The sequence below is a fragment of the Phocoena sinus genome, chromosome 10 (assembly GCF_008692025.1).
Source record: "Phocoena sinus isolate mPhoSin1 chromosome 10, mPhoSin1.pri, whole genome shotgun sequence".
In the NCBI taxonomy this organism is placed as follows: Eukaryota; Metazoa; Chordata; class Mammalia; order Artiodactyla; family Phocoenidae; genus Phocoena; species Phocoena sinus.
The window spans coordinates 7519156-7534335 of record NC_045772.1 but is presented as its reverse complement, the minus strand read 5'-3'; the positions used below and the strand labels follow the sequence as shown (position 1 = coordinate 7534335).

The 15180-nt window shown below is 43.7% G+C and overlaps 1 protein-coding gene and 1 long non-coding RNA gene across 3 annotated transcripts; one reads left to right on the top strand and one right to left on the bottom strand.

Moving 5' to 3' along the window:
- The first annotated feature begins 255 nt into the window (after positions 1–255).
- On the top strand, positions 256–8791 carry LOC116760515. The gene is made up of 4 exons (XR_004351750.1): positions 256–371; positions 745–803; positions 906–1052; positions 8574–8791. It is a non-coding gene; the product is annotated as an uncharacterized LOC116760515 (long non-coding RNA).
- PHF5A (PHD finger protein 5A) lies at positions 5730–15112 on the bottom strand. 2 transcript variants are annotated; one of them, XM_032645440.1, is made up of 4 exons: positions 14766–15112; positions 14313–14336; positions 13646–13812; positions 5730–6480 (listed from the first exon to the last, which is right to left on the bottom strand). In XM_032645440.1, exons 1-4 carry the CDS (start codon positions 14815–14817, stop codon positions 6391–6393), a joined length of 333 nt encoding a protein of 110 aa, XP_032501331.1. In that variant the 5' UTR covers positions 14818–15112; the 3' UTR covers positions 5730–6390. The 2 variants fall into 2 exon arrangements, with proteins under 2 accessions (XP_032501331.1, XP_032501330.1); XM_032645439.1 differs by lacking the exon at positions 14766–15112 and having other exon boundaries at positions 14313–14681.
- Positions 15113–15180: the final 68 nt, after the last annotated feature.

Here is a 15180-nt window from a genome sequence, read left to right as displayed (position 1 = left end):
GCAACGGTAGCGTGCGGGTTTAAGTGCACTTTCTTTCCTGTAGAGAAACGCTGGACTGGAGGGCAAACTCCAAGGGGACAGAAAAGGGGAGGGAACCTGAGCGCGAGAGCTCCCATCCCCCACACTCTGAGCGCTTCAGCCCCTGAGGCACCTCAAGGGACTACTTGCTTGTGCGTCAGCGAGTTCCAGAGCGTCACACACACGCCTCCTCCGCCTAGCCCCACTCCGCCCCTCCCCTTCTTTTTCCTCCTTTACCTCGTTCCCCTCCCCTTCCCTTCTCCTCCCCTCCCCTAGCGTCGCGAGTTCCAACCGGGCAGCGAGACCCGGCCGACTCAGGGTGCCAGAGTATTGGAGAGCTAAAAATATAACCGGTACGTTAGCAACAGCCTTCCCATTGGTGGGGAAGAGGGAGCGGCAGCATCTGATTGGGTGTTCGATCCAACCTCTAGGACGGGGAAGTGGGGGCCGAGAGCCAAGGAGCCTGGCCCTCGGGGAGAGTACGTCTGCGCATTGGGGCATTGCAAGGGATGCTGGTATTTGTAGTCATTTAGTAGAGGCAGCTGTGGAAATAGGTGGGTTTGAATCCCAGTTCCAACACCAACTGTTTTATCTTGATTTAATGGCAACAAATCTCTTTACATCATCAAACCTGTTTTCTCATCCTTAAAATGGAGATCTTGCGGGGATTAAATATGATACTGTATGTAAAGCCTGTCTCAAATAGGTACTATTCTTAATTTAAAGGTCACCGTTCTGGCCAAATTGCATCCTACTGGGAAACCTTACAAGACAGGATGAGAAAGGTGAGAGTGAGTTGAAACGAATTCTCCTAGGGTATCACAGGAAGGAGGGATGGAGTCCATATAAGTAGATAAAGGGTATACATTTCCTACCGTTCACTGCAGGCTGTGGGAGAGCGGAGTGAATCCCTGGAAGGAAGGTGTTGAATTTTTGCGCGTTCCTATATTTATTCGAATCTCCCCTGCAGTGCTGAAAACACACCAGCCTTGAGGAATATCACTGAAACAAAACTGAGAAATCCAGCTTCCTTGGTAAATGGGATCCCTGGGTAAAGGGTTAGCATATAAATAGGAAAAAATAAAATAGAGGGGAAAAAGGCAATCACCATTCTTAACTGCTGATGTCTCCATTTATCATTGTGAGGAGGACGTTTTTTCTCTCCCCAACGTGTGATTTCATCTTGCCAGGGCTTAATTGTGAGCTGAATTCCTACTCAAGCATTCCAGAGTCCCCTCCCATTTGGAATAATCATACGTTGACAGGCATACGCTTTGTTATCAAAATGGTGAGCTTCAGGAGTAAGCGTGTGCTTCGGGAGAGGGTGGAGGCAGCTCCCCTGTCTGAGAGTAAGCAAGTTATGCCAGGTGTTTTGTTGTGACAAGTCAGGCTAGTCATAATTAGCCCCAGTTAACTCTCAGGGGTGAGTCACACTCTCATATACACATGTTGGGGTGAGAAATTTTGTAATTTCTTTTAAGTTATCCAAGAAAATAGTTCCTCAGTTTGATTCTTCAGATCCACTCCTCCAACTGGGCAGGAGCAAAGACAGCCACAACAGAAATTAGCTTTGGAAAAGAGTGATTGGATGAATGCCAAGGGCAAATGATTTGCTATGTACTGACCTGATGTGAGTGAATTCTAGTAAACAAGGTAAGTGAACAAACCTGTCTTTGGCTAAGACACTAAAACTACCGTGTTCAAAGAAAGTATCATTGTAGCCTTGGTGGTGGCAGAGAGGCCACTTGGGGATAGAGTTGATAAGGAACTGAATAACTGGGAAAAGATGGGAACTGGAGTCCTTTTTTTTTTAAGGCAGGAAAATTCCAACCAAGGCAAAGAATCTTTCACCTTTATGTCCTTGCTTCAAACTATAAAGAGCTACAGGTCAAAATATAGTGACATACAATCTCTTGGAAATTTAGTCAGTTAAATTTGATTCCCCGGGAAGTTAATTTTCTTAATTTAGAAGCTGCTAATTGGCAGGCCAAGGTCCATATCTGGTGGATGTATTGCCTTGGCATATACTGACACATTAAAATTTCAAAAATGAGTTGACAGGGACTTCCCTTGTGGTCCAGTGGTTAAGACTTCACCTTTCAATGCAGGGTGTGTGTGTTCCATCCCTGGTGGGGGAGCTAAGATCCCACAAGGCTCGGGGCCAAAAAACCAAAACATAAAAAAAAACCAGAAGCAATATTGTAACAAGTTCAATAAAGACTTTAAAAATGGTACCCATCCAAAAAAAAAAAAAAAAAAAGAATTGACAACACTTAAAAATTGGGAGATTGCACAAAAGTATCTTAATTTGCCACTTGTCCTGAATTCAAAAGATCTGTTAACACTGGGTATTTAGGCTGGCAATTGTCTGGACTTGAACAGCAACTGTCTTTAGACAGGGCCTGTGCTCTCTGGTTCCAAGGTCCCTACCACTCCCTATTGTCCCACAGACACTGAGGCCCAGTGCCACATACTGTGATCATCATGCCTTTTTTTTTTTCTTTGCGGCAACGCTTGGCATGCAGGATCTTAGTTCCCTAACCAGGGGTGGAACCCGTGACCCCTGCAATGGAAGGGCAGAGTCTTAACCACTGGGCCACCAGGGAAATCCCACCCCTCCCTTCTAATCACTTATATTACTCACCCAGACTCCTGAATTTGTGACCCATTTTTCTAATGTGTTTTTTTTTTTAGAGCAGAATAAATTGAAAATACTGTACACACAGTAAATGTTTCATGAAATTTTTCTGTTATACATATGTACTAGGCATGAGAGATTGTTGTGGGGTATGGTACATCTGGAAGCATTCATGAGATGTTAGGAGCTTAGAAGGAAAAGGTACAGACTTGGCTGGATGATGCAACGGTGGTGGAGTGGTATTTCAAACAAAGGAAATAGAGAGCCAAGAAGATGGGCTGTGTGTGAGGAATCCCCTTCAGCTGCCTAATCAACAGCAGAGAATGAATAGAGGAAAACCTGAGGGGTAGGGAAGAGAGGGAACCATATGGAGGATCTTCAGTGCTAGAACTTAAATGTTTATCTATGAAGTAAAGGCTCACTGTAAAAGAGCTACTATTTATGATGTAAAGCCTTCCCAGTAAGGGTCAGGCACTTACGAGGTCACATTTAATTCTTACAACCCAAAGAGGGAGGCATTAATATCCTTATTTAATAGATGAGAAAAAAAAAAAAGCACCGAAAACCTCACTAAAGGTCCATAGCAGATTAGAATTCAAATACAGGACCGAAAATAAAGCCCACACATTTCTCTTTATACTTTTTTTTTTTTGAGCAAGAGCACATGAAAAGTGCAATGTTTAAAGGAGATTAAATTACCATATGTGTACAGAGTATATCTGAGAAGCTGGAAGACACCCATCCTTTTTAGATCCTAGAAATGAATGTATCAAACCCTGAATACTTAATAGTAATAATCATAAACCCAGGAAATGGAACCACTTTCTTAGACTATGATGAGTTCAGTTATTTCAACTAGACCTGTGTAGGTAGTGCTTATTTCAACAATGGAGAAAAGCAGTAATTTTTAAGCCCATTCTGATTTTTTGTGGCCATACACAGTTGGCTGAGATCATTCTAATTCTTTTCACAGAACTATATACTATTCGAGGTTAAAATTCAGCTTGTAAGCAATGTTTTCCCAATAAAGAATTCAGTATTATCATTCTAATTTTTAAAACTGAAAAGGACTTATTCTAAAGTCCAAGGTAGACGATAACTAAGGATTTGAACTTGAATGCTGTTTAAGAAGTTTTCAACTTATTCGTTGTATTGTATCATTCTCTTGGCTTCAGAGAGCAAACAGATGGAGAATGGGATTATAGAATTAGGTGACAGAGGAACAGAGTTCAGCAGAATTCACCAGACTGAGGTTGAACTTGTCCTGTTGTTGATCAGTGTGGAAATCCTACTGGGCATTAAATTTTAAGCTCCCTTGCAAGAACTTTTAGAGGCATACACACTAAGACTCACAGAGCACAGTTAAGGTGGTGTTTTGCTGAAAGTAAGGAGTAGCTTTTCAAACATCTGGAGATGCAAGATGTTATGTAGACCAAGGTGGTTAATAAACAAATGTTTCTTTTGGCGGGGGGACCACACCATGCGGCATGTGTGATCTTAGTTCAACCACCAGGGATTGAACCTGTGCCCCCTGCACTGGAAGCACAGAGTGTGAACCACTGCCAGGGAAGTCCCAATAAACAAATTCTAGAAACTGATTTGTTTAGCAAAACAAAACATTTTGATTTATATTACACATTAAAACTAAAGTTACTATAGAATCAAATGACAGATTCTAGTTATAATCTGAAAATTATCTGTTTTCTGCAACTCATGTTATATACCATAACCCTCACCTGATGCTTTAGAACTGCTCAGAGCCCCCCAAACATATCACCCCATTCAAACTGTTTCCCCCACACAAATATCTTTATCTGCAGACCCTACCCGCTTTGCCTGTAGGTTCCAACATGGCCTTCAAAGCCCAGTTTATTATCTGGTTTCTATGACTTCAGTTATTCATTCAATACTGAGAACCTGCTACCTGCTGGGCAGAACAGACTTGCCTCCTGCCACCATGGAACACAGCCTAGTAGATGACAGTCAATATTACCAAATGCTATAGACAAAATGCTTATGGTGCTATGTGGGAGTATAACAAGAGGAACTTAGATTGGGGGTTGGATGAGGCATCTTTTAGGAAATACTTAGCTAAGGTCTGAAGGATGAGTAGGAGTTAGCTGAGCAGAAGGGAAGCAGAGCTTTAGAGGTAAAAAACAGGTAAAAAGCACTGCGGCAGGAGGGAAAACGGCAGTTTGAGGAACTGAAAGGAGCCCTCGTGGCAGCCCTATGGCTGTGGCCTTCCCCTAGCCTTCCCGAAGTACCCCATGCGAGGCCCAGAACCCTTCCTTTGTGTGTCCCCTGTGTTACACCGAGCTATTTCTGGCAAGCTCAATTATTAAATTCCTTAAAGGCAGAGATTATCTTAATTCTATTTTGGACACTCAATACATTACAAATAACCAAGTTTTATTGATCCAAGATAAAACCCTGATAGGAAGTCAGAAGGCTCTCATCTCAACTTGGACCTGCCACTGAGTTGCAGTGTAACACTGGGCCAGGCCCCTGGAATCTGCAGGACGCACAACCTTTTTCAAATTCATGGTGTCAAAGACCTTCTTGACTGGAAGTCTCCAATTATGAATGTGGCTCCTCAGGTTAACCTGATTATTGCCTCTAGCAGACAAAAAGTACAGGTAGTTGAGTTAGGGTAAAGGATGCGTCTGAATTTGAATTTACTTAAACCAACCTCCCATATCCTTTTTTTTTTCTGGTGGGGGGCTGCACTGAGAGGCGTGTGGGATCTTAGTTCCCTGACCAGGGACTGAACCCATGCCCCCTGCATTGGAAGTGCGTAGTCTTAACCACTACACCACCGGGGAAATCCCTCCCCTCATATCCTTAATGTGAGTATATATGCACTTTGTGAAACAAATCAACCAAGTTCAGTTCTCCTAACTCATTCGAGTACATTTTGTCTCATTCCCTTCACCATTACTGGAAGCCATCTCTTCAGTTCAAAATTCAAGTTGGACAGGAAGGGGAAACAGCAAAGTTTCTAAAAACAACTTTGGTTTACCTATCATAAAAGGCATGGGTGGTTTTGAATTCCAGTAGTAATAAGAGAACAAGGTGCTTAATGAATCCCAGTACCTTTATTTTGAATCACAAATTCCTGGGTGACTAAAATTCCTAGAGTTAAAATTAAATTGGAAAGGGGCTGACTACCAGAAAATAAACACCTACTTTATGAATACAATAGCAACAGAAAGGGTTTCCAAGTTTTAGAAGAAAAATAACATGAAGCAGCACCACCTGGTGGGTGTTACAAGATGAAATGCCCACATTGACTGTTCTCAGAGCCCCCATCGCACTGCAGATGTTTCATCAAGGACAGCTGCCGTCAGAGCTGCTGCAAGGCCATGCTTCTCACTGCAGCTAGCCTCACAGTCAGCTCCTCAAACAGAAGACTGAAATAATATATCATTCCTGTTTTAGAAGCTTTTGGTGTACAGAACTTCTCGATGTGGATTAACACAGCCTTGCTTCTTGAATTTAAGGAATGCCATGAACCAATCTATTAATTTGTCTGTGGTACAGTCTGCCAGAGTGCTCTGCGAAGAATCTTTTTTTCCATTCCTACCATGGCTGGGTGAGAGGAGAGGAAAGGGTGGAAAGGGGCCAGTGTACTAATAGACAATTCAGGTGACGCTCTGTGCTCCACTTCCTTTCTGTAGGCATTTCTTTTGGCAGCTGCAGCAGCTTGATGGGGGGAGGAAGAGGCAGCCCACCAATCACCTCTTCTTGAAGCCATATTTTTTGCGTTCATAGAAGAGATCTGTCTTAGAGCTCCCCAAATTGACAATCTTTGGGCAACCATCTCTCTGGAAAACAGAACAGATAAGTTGTTAAAAGTCTCTGAGCTTGAACTGAGAGGGATTTAAGATAAATATAACTTTTGGATTAATGGTTTAGCCATTCATCTTACCAGTTCAGTTATCCTATTTGATCAATCAAGTATTTACTAAACACCTAGAATGTGCCCAGGGTCTGTCCACCGTTTATCCAGTGGCCTGCACTTATAATGTTGGATTCTTAGCCCACTTCTGTTACTAATATGATATAGTGGAGGTAGAATCTAAAACTCTTTAAGGTGTTCAAAGGATTTTCTCCAAGTGAGAGGTAAGAAATGGTAATAATCATCTACAGATCAAGCTTCCTAGCTCTCTTTCACTATCCCAAGAAAGGAGAAAATACCAAGGGAAAAAAAACTAAAGACTTTAGGAAATAGTACCTTACATTTCAAATATCGTAAGAGAATACTGAGTTTGGTGTGTCCGTATCAATTCACTTAACCGGACACATGGTCTTGGGGGAAAAGTGCTCCTGTGCCAGAGACAGCTGTTGACGGCTCATACTCTGATGTGTAGTGACACCCTCCCCTGGCCGTTTTGTGAGCTTGAGTGGTTTCAGTGAAGCCCTTGGGAAGCTGTGTTTTGCAGGAATGATGACTCCATCAGTTGACTGGGGATGATGGGAGGAAAATTGGGGGAATTGCTACTGGAAGAAACCTTCTTAGATCTCAGGGTTTTATTAAACACCCATGTCAAAGGCAGCTGTTTCCTGTGACACTGGGCTATAGAATGAATGAATGAATCAAGTCCTTAGGCATCTATAATGCCTAATTTCTAATTCAGCTGATTTCTCTTTTTGGGGACTGATATCAACACTGTACAAAAATCTCTGAAACCACACAAAGCCAACACTAACATTTCATTATTTTCTAGAAAACATGTATCATGTATTACACTGAGAACTACCATCTGTGGAGTTTGGTGTGCTAAGCAAGCCAGGTTGTGGGCCTGGCCCCACCAATGGCTTGCTGGGGGAACTCAAGTAAGCCACGTAATCTGTACTCAAAGTCCTGGTACAAACGTGGGAAGAGCTGCCTCTCCTGGCCCCAGGTAGCCTGCTATTAAACACGACAGTGCTTTAAGCCCTTTAGGGATGCTTTGAAATTTTATGGTATTATGATAGCCTGTTCAGGCTTACTCTGCCTCACTGACTTGTGTGACTGTGGGCAAACCACTTCTGTCTGGATTTGTATCCAGCTATAAGATGACTGGATCAGGTCAATGTATATGAACTGTATTTATAGGGCCCTAGAGAGTCCTGAGAGGTGCCAGGTGACAGTAGGACTCACCCCCCAATCTGTGCAGCTGTGTTCTCACTCATATTAAGATTGTAGGGACTTCCCTGGTGCAGTGGTTAAGAATCCACCTGGGGACGTGGGGTTCAAGCCCTGGTCCAGGAAGATCCCACATACCTCAGAGCAACTAAGCCCATGCACCACAACTACTGAGCCCGTGCACCTAGAGCCTGTGCTCTGCAACGGGAAGCCACTGCAATGAGAAGCCTGCGCACCGCAACAAAGAGTAGCCCCTGCTCACCACAACTAGAGAAAGCCCGCGCTCAGCAACGAAGACCCAACATAGCCAAAACAGACAAACAAACAAAAAAGGTTGTAGGCTCCGGAGATAGGTCACCTGAATTTTGAGAAGTTATGAACCTCCTTGTGTCTCTTGTTAGTCACATATTAAATGGTAGAACCCACCTTACAGAATTAAGAATCAATATACTTAGAACAATGCCTAGCATATAGCCAGACCTTAATAACTTATAAGAAATTGCCAAAAATAAATATCAGCAATTTCATGACGGTTCAACCTAACACAAATACACACGCACACGCGGCTTCTGTGTAAGATACTTTTTGAAGATGGGACTCTGCATGTTAAAAAGTTGAAAAAAAAATCGGAAAACCAACGCATTGGATTATTAGCTCTTTGGCTTTTATGGCATTTTCTCTCACTGACTTATAAGTTTCCTGTTTTCTTGCCTAAACTCCTGTTTTTTATTTTCTACACATCTCCCGTGGGTCTCGTGGTTGTTCCCAAATTCCACTAATGTTGTGAAGAGGTGAGGATGTGTGCATCGGAACTGGCTGGCTTTTGTGAATATGCCTGTGAATGGAAAGCATGAAAAGGAAGATGGAAGGACTGTTAAGAAACCTCAAGGGCTTCCGTGGTGGTGCAGTGGTTAAGAATCTGCCTGCCAATGCAAGGGACACAGGTTCGTGCCCTGGTCCGGGAAGATCCCACATGCCGCAGAGCAACTAAGCCTGTGCACCACAACTACTGAAGCCTGCATGCCTACAGCCCGTGCTCTGCAACAAGAGAAGCCACCGCAATGAGAAGCCCACCTGCCGCAACGAAGAGTAGCCCCCGCTGGCTGCAACTAGAGAAAGCCCGCACGCAGTGATGAAGACCCAACGCAGCCAAAAATAAATAAATTTATTTTTAAAAAACCAATGCTAATCACGTACCAAAATATAACATACAACGGGGAAATATGTACAGAACCAAAGGCAATTTAAAAATTTTGAGATCAGAAAAACATGATTACAGAAAATGCGTCCACATCTCCATTTCTTACAATTGGTAGCAAAGAATTATGAACAGCAGGCAAGACCTGCCTTATTAACAGAAACTAGAAGATGAAACTTCGTTCATTCTTTCAGCAACTGTTCAATGAATACCTACAATGTAAAAACCAGACTGTACACTGGTTTGAGACCTTAACAAGAGTATCATGTTTTCTATTTGAAACTTTAATTTTAAAAGCTTTTAAGCTTTCAGTAAATGTATCCATAAGGTAACAGGGATTATTATTCAATGCTTCCTTTTGGTGGAGATTTCCCCATAGCCACACACAGCATGTTAGTAGCAAAGCCAAGACCTGAACCTGGGCTCTCTACCTCCCAGTCTGGCGTTTTTTCTAACAGGGCTTCCCAGAGGCAAGAACCAAAACTTTCCCGTGGTTTTGGAAGCTGTAGAGCATGGTAAACTTGTGAATTAGCTTTGAGAAGTATCAAATAACTTTTGCATATATTTGACTGCTCCGCTGTTTACTTAAATGGGGAGAAGAGAATGGTAGAAATAGCAAGAGAGGGAGGGGCACATCCTTACCCACCCTGAGAAGACCAAGACCGTGAGGCGGTCAGACCGTGCACCCTCAGTGGGGATGAAAACATCTTCGCTATTATAGTGGTTTGCGATCTGAAGTTTGTTCTTACCCAACAAAATCTTACTCCTTAGCATTCAGTTCCTCTTTTTGTGGAGAAAATGTAATTAATTAATTAATCAAACAATTTTTAGGCCATGCCGCGAAGCATGCAGGATCTTAGTTCTCCAATCAGGGATCAAACCCGTGTCCCCTACAGTGGAAGCCTAGAGTCCTAACCACTGGACTGCCAGGGAATTCCCAAGAAAATTTAATTTAAATTAGATTTTAACTTTTCTCCTTTGGGGGGACAATAATGGGGGAAAAAAGGGTTGAGAAACTGAGTTAGATAGACCTGGGTTCTAATCCCATATCTGCCACTTATTAGTCATGTGACCTTGGGCTAAGATGCTTAACACCTTTAAGCCATTCGTTTCCTCATCTGTATCATACAGAACTTTTGGAAAAGAATGTCCAGCACAGTATCTGGTACATAGCAAGTGCTCCAAAGATATTAGCTACTATTTTTCTTGTCTTCTTGTTGGGAGAGTTAAAGAAAATGGTTAAGTAAAAGGCATAAAAGAGTCAAGGGCGAAGGGAGATCAATATGATGCCACACATAAGAAACTACAAATTGGGACTTCCCTGGTGGGAAGACTTCCCTGGCACAGACTCCGGACGCGCAGGCTCAGCTGCCATGGCTCTCGGGCCCAGCTGCTCTGCGGCATGTGGGATTTTCCCAGACCGGGGCACGAACCCGTGTCCCCTGCATCGGCACGCGGACTCTCAACCACTGCGCCACCAGGGAAGCCCCTGAGTATTCTTGAAGCTTTGAAAAACTATGGAGAACACCCAGCTTAGTTTACTCGACTAATTCCCTTATAAATTATGGAAGTTGCAGGAAGAGAACAATAACAGGGGCTGCTTTGGTTGCAGGAAGATTTCTGCATAGGAAAGTCTTAGGTACTTAATCTACATGATGATCTGTAAGGCTGAGAGGCTGGATCATATCACTGGACTGTTTTGTGTTCGTTGGAAACTACTGCTGAGTAAATGTGAGCTAGATACCATCTCAGATATCCTCAGAACATTCCTGTACACGTGAAGTAGAGGAAGTGGTGACATCTAGAATAATTCTCAGGGATAGAATGAGGCACAAGGATCCAGAGAGATCAGGTCACATACCGCATGCAGAGGAATCAGACAGCAATTAACACTTATTAAGCACTCTCTGGTTGCCAAGCATAAGCCAGATAAGAACTCTAGGTACAACAAAACAAAACAAAACCTCTAGCTACAACCATGGAAAGGTTCAAGAAAATGTTGTCCTTAATGGACTCTTTAGCTAGTTTTAGCTAGTTTAAGAATTGTTTGTACTTTCTCTTCACTGATATTGTCTCACCGTGGTATATAGGCTATAAATAATTACCAAACACCTACTATATACCAGACACTCTGTAGGGGGAACCCTATGCATGATTTACAGAGGTAGCAACAAAAATGTGGACCATACTTACAGTACATGCCAGGGAGTACACCAAGAACTAGGGAAAAGGGGAGACAAATACACAAACCAAGGTCCTTTCTATAAAGGGAGTGGATCAGATCAAGCAGGATATGATTTGACAGTCAAAGGTAAATGCAAATCACAGTTTAGGACAAGAGGATGTTCAAATCACCATGTGAAATTATGTTTCTGGTACTTTATCTATGACCTTTCTCATCTCCCTAAATAACAGAAGAATTAATGATGTTAAGAAAGTTTTATCTGGTCTGATATATCCCACTTATTAGAGATAGACAGGATCCAAATGTAAAGGTTGCTGAGGTGGCTGAATTGCTTCTCCTCAACACAGGCACATCCCATCAAAAGGACTTATGAAAGGGGACTTCCCTGGTGGCGCAGTGGTTAAGAATCCACCTGCCAATGCAGGGGACACAGGTTCGAGCCCAGGTCCGGGAAGATCCCACATGCCGCGGAGCAACTAAGCCCGTGTGCCACAACCACTGAGCCTGTGCTCTAGAGCCCGTGAGCCACAACTACTGAAGCCTGCGCACCTAGAGCCCGTGCTCCGCAACAAGAGAAGCCACTGTGATGAGAAGCCCGCGCACTGCAGTGAAGAGTAGCCCCTGCTTGCCACAACTAGAGAAAGCCTGCACGCAGCAACAAAGACCCAATGCAGCCAAAACTAAATAAATAATACATTGGGTTAAAGAAAGAAAAAAGGACTTATGAAAGGACACCACTAGGTTTAGTCAGATAGATTGGACTTGCCACTTATCAGCTGGGTGAGAGGCTGTAAATGGAGATAATAATAATCCCTATTTAACAAAGCTACTGTGAAGAATAAGAGAGATAGCGTGTGTATGTGTGTGTGTCTGTGTGTATGTATGTGTATATATATATATATATATATATATATATATATAAAACTACCTACTCTTTGCATAAGGAAATATTAAGAATTATTTATCTTTTGGGAATTCCGTGGTGGTCCAGTGGTTAGGACTGTGTGCTTCCATTGTAGGGGGCCTGGGTTTCATCCCTGGTCCAGGAACTAAGATTCCACAGCCAGGCGATGCAGACAAAAAAAAAAAAAAAAAAGGGGCTTCCCTGGTGGAGCAGTGTTGAGAGTCCACCTGCCGATGCAGGGGACACGGGTTTGTGCCCTGATCTGGGAAGATCCCACATGCTGCGGAGTGGCTAGGCCTGTGAGCCATGGCCACTGAGCCTGCGCGTCTGGAGCCTGTGCTCCGCAACGGGAGAGGCCACAACAGTGAGAGGCCCGCATACCGCAAAAAAAAAAAAAAAAAAAATTCTTATTTTTAAAGATTTTATTTATTTATCTATCTATTTATTTATTTGGTTGCATTGGGTCTTAGTTGCCGCACGCGGGATCTTTGTTGCCATCTGCTGGATCTTCATTGGGGCATGCAGCATCTTTTAGTTGCAGGCTCTTAATTGCAGCATGCAAACGCTTAGTTGTGGCAAGTAGGACCTAGTTCCCTGAGCAGGGATCAAACCTGGGTCCCCTGCATTAGGAGAGCAGAGTCTTAGCCACTGGACCACCAGGGAAGTCCCAGGAATTATTTATTTTTTGCCTTACGCCTTATCCTAGATTAGGTAAGCAGATACCTTATACTAGCCTATTGGTAATGTATCACAATTCCTTTTATTGTGTCATAAGAAGAATAAAAGCTAAAAAAAAAAAAAAAAAAAAAAAAAAGAATAAAAGCTGATTCATGGGTTTCCCACCCCTCTCCCCAAGAAGCCTACTTTTGGTATAGACCTACATCCTTCTACCCTGGCATCTGGCTCAAGAAGTTGAATAACTAGCCACTGCCACCACACAATGTCAAGGGGCAAAAATGTCATAAGAAGAATTGCAATCAATTCTGCAAAATCAAACCAAAAGCATTCTCTAGCCACTTACAGCTGAAATCAACTTGAATTGTCCCAAGTTCAGAAGTCACCACATCCACCCAAATAGTCCTTAATGATAGTTAAGAGAATTACTGAGTGGCTATTACACACCATGCACTGTGCTAGGACTTAAAAATGTAAGATATTGGGAATTCTCTGGTAGCCTAGTGGTTAGGATTCTGGGCTTTCACTGCCGTGGCCTGGGTCCAATCCCTGGTTGGGGAACTAAGATCCCACAAGCCAGGGGGAGCAGCCAAAAAAAAAGATATTATTTCTGAATAAAAATAATGAGAGAAAAAAAAATAACGAGAGAGAGAGACATCACAGGAAGAGAGGGCTTTCCAAATTGCTAGTGCTGACAAACATTTGCTTCTCTTGCATTTTTGTCCTTGATGCAAAATAAGTGCGTTTTGTTGGACTACATCCAGTTTGGCTCACAGACCTTGAAGAAATTATAACCTAGATGACTAGATGAACATAGTCATCTACAGGCCATAGGAGTGGATGGCAAAGTGTTACTAAATACAAGGAAGGATCAGATGAAAAGCTTAGTATATACTCACATCTTTCTCCTGGATGGTGCACTCCTTACAATAATAGGCATCCGAAACCCCAGGCCCTCCACAGATCACACAGCGTCCCTGGTAAGAGCCATAGTTACATTCATCACATATGCGCACCAGGGTGCAGGGACGCACATAGGAGTCACAGATCACACACTTGCCATCACCTGTGAGGAAAAGAGAATGAAGTTATGCCCACTTGCAAGTACTTCAAGTCCTTTGCCCTCCTCCTGTTAATGGGGAAATACACTGGTCTTCTGATGGTGACTTTAGGGCCTGCTGCTTTGGCATCACAAAACTTGGCTTACCTAGTGTCCAGCTCAATCTCCACAACACACAGGAAAAGTCAATCAACTAATGGGTAAAGAGCTTAGAATAGCACCTGGTAGATAAGTCTGTATGATTAACTGGCAGAACGCTGTGTGTGTTGGGGACGGGGTCATGCTACTTCTGGTCCACAGCTAGAGATTTTTCTCAAATTAGTGTCTAAAATGTGCAAGTTGGAGTGGGGTGGTGGCCTTTAGTTGCAGCCTGGCATTGTGTTAACATGCTTCCAGTCACATCTACTCAAAGCTCTCTTAGTGGCACCGTTGGAAATGCCCGTTGGCTGGCTCCACAGAAACTGAGTGGGACGGGTGGGCTGTCTGGGGAGGCGTTTTCCACTCACATTTTTCACACAGTCTTCCAATGGCTGCAAGATGAAAGACGGTAAAGAGTACAATTAGGATTAAGGTTTTGACGAAGAGGGGACAAACATCCTCGAGCTTGAGGTGGGGACAGGAGCAGGGACTGCAGTGATCCCTGAGGAAGTCTTTCCATCTTATCCTCATAAACTTCAATCCGAACCAAATCCACACCCTCCCGAAGTCCCTCTCAGGTCCTGGGCAAACTGAGAATTTCTCCGGACCCCATCCCGGCAGCCCGCCTCCGGCTCCCAACACGCACGCCCCGCCCTCTTTTCATCAGAGACCATAAACCCACGCGCTCCTACACTACCGACCGTGAGGCGGGAAACGTGGCACCCCCGAGGCAAGACCCTAAGGAAGTGATGGGAACCCCGGACTCCTCAGGTTCTAATACTATCCCCACCGAGACAGTCGGGGGCAGGAGGCCGTCTCACCAACACCAGCCTGCTTGCGGCAAAAGATCAAGTCCGGGTGATGCTTAGCCATAGCTCCCTCTATGCCACCGGAAACTTAGAGAGCTTCCGGCCGACCTTTAACCTCCATTGTTCCTGCCTCCTGGTCGCCGTGATTGGTTCTCTAGGCTTCCATCAGCGTTTACAATCTTCCCCGGTCGTTCTCGCGCGATCACATTTCAAAGACAAGTTTCCGTCCTAACTGGGGAGTCAGGTCCTGGCAGGTGCATGAAAGTCATCAAAAAAAACCCAAAAACCTTTCGAGATCTGAATGGAAGATACAAATTGAAAAGTGCAAAGATGAAGCTTGCACTTCGATAAGACATCCTTGTTCCCGGTATTTATTTCCGCAAGTGCTTTTATGCAGCTTTGTCCTCTGCCCTGTAGGTTCCTCACA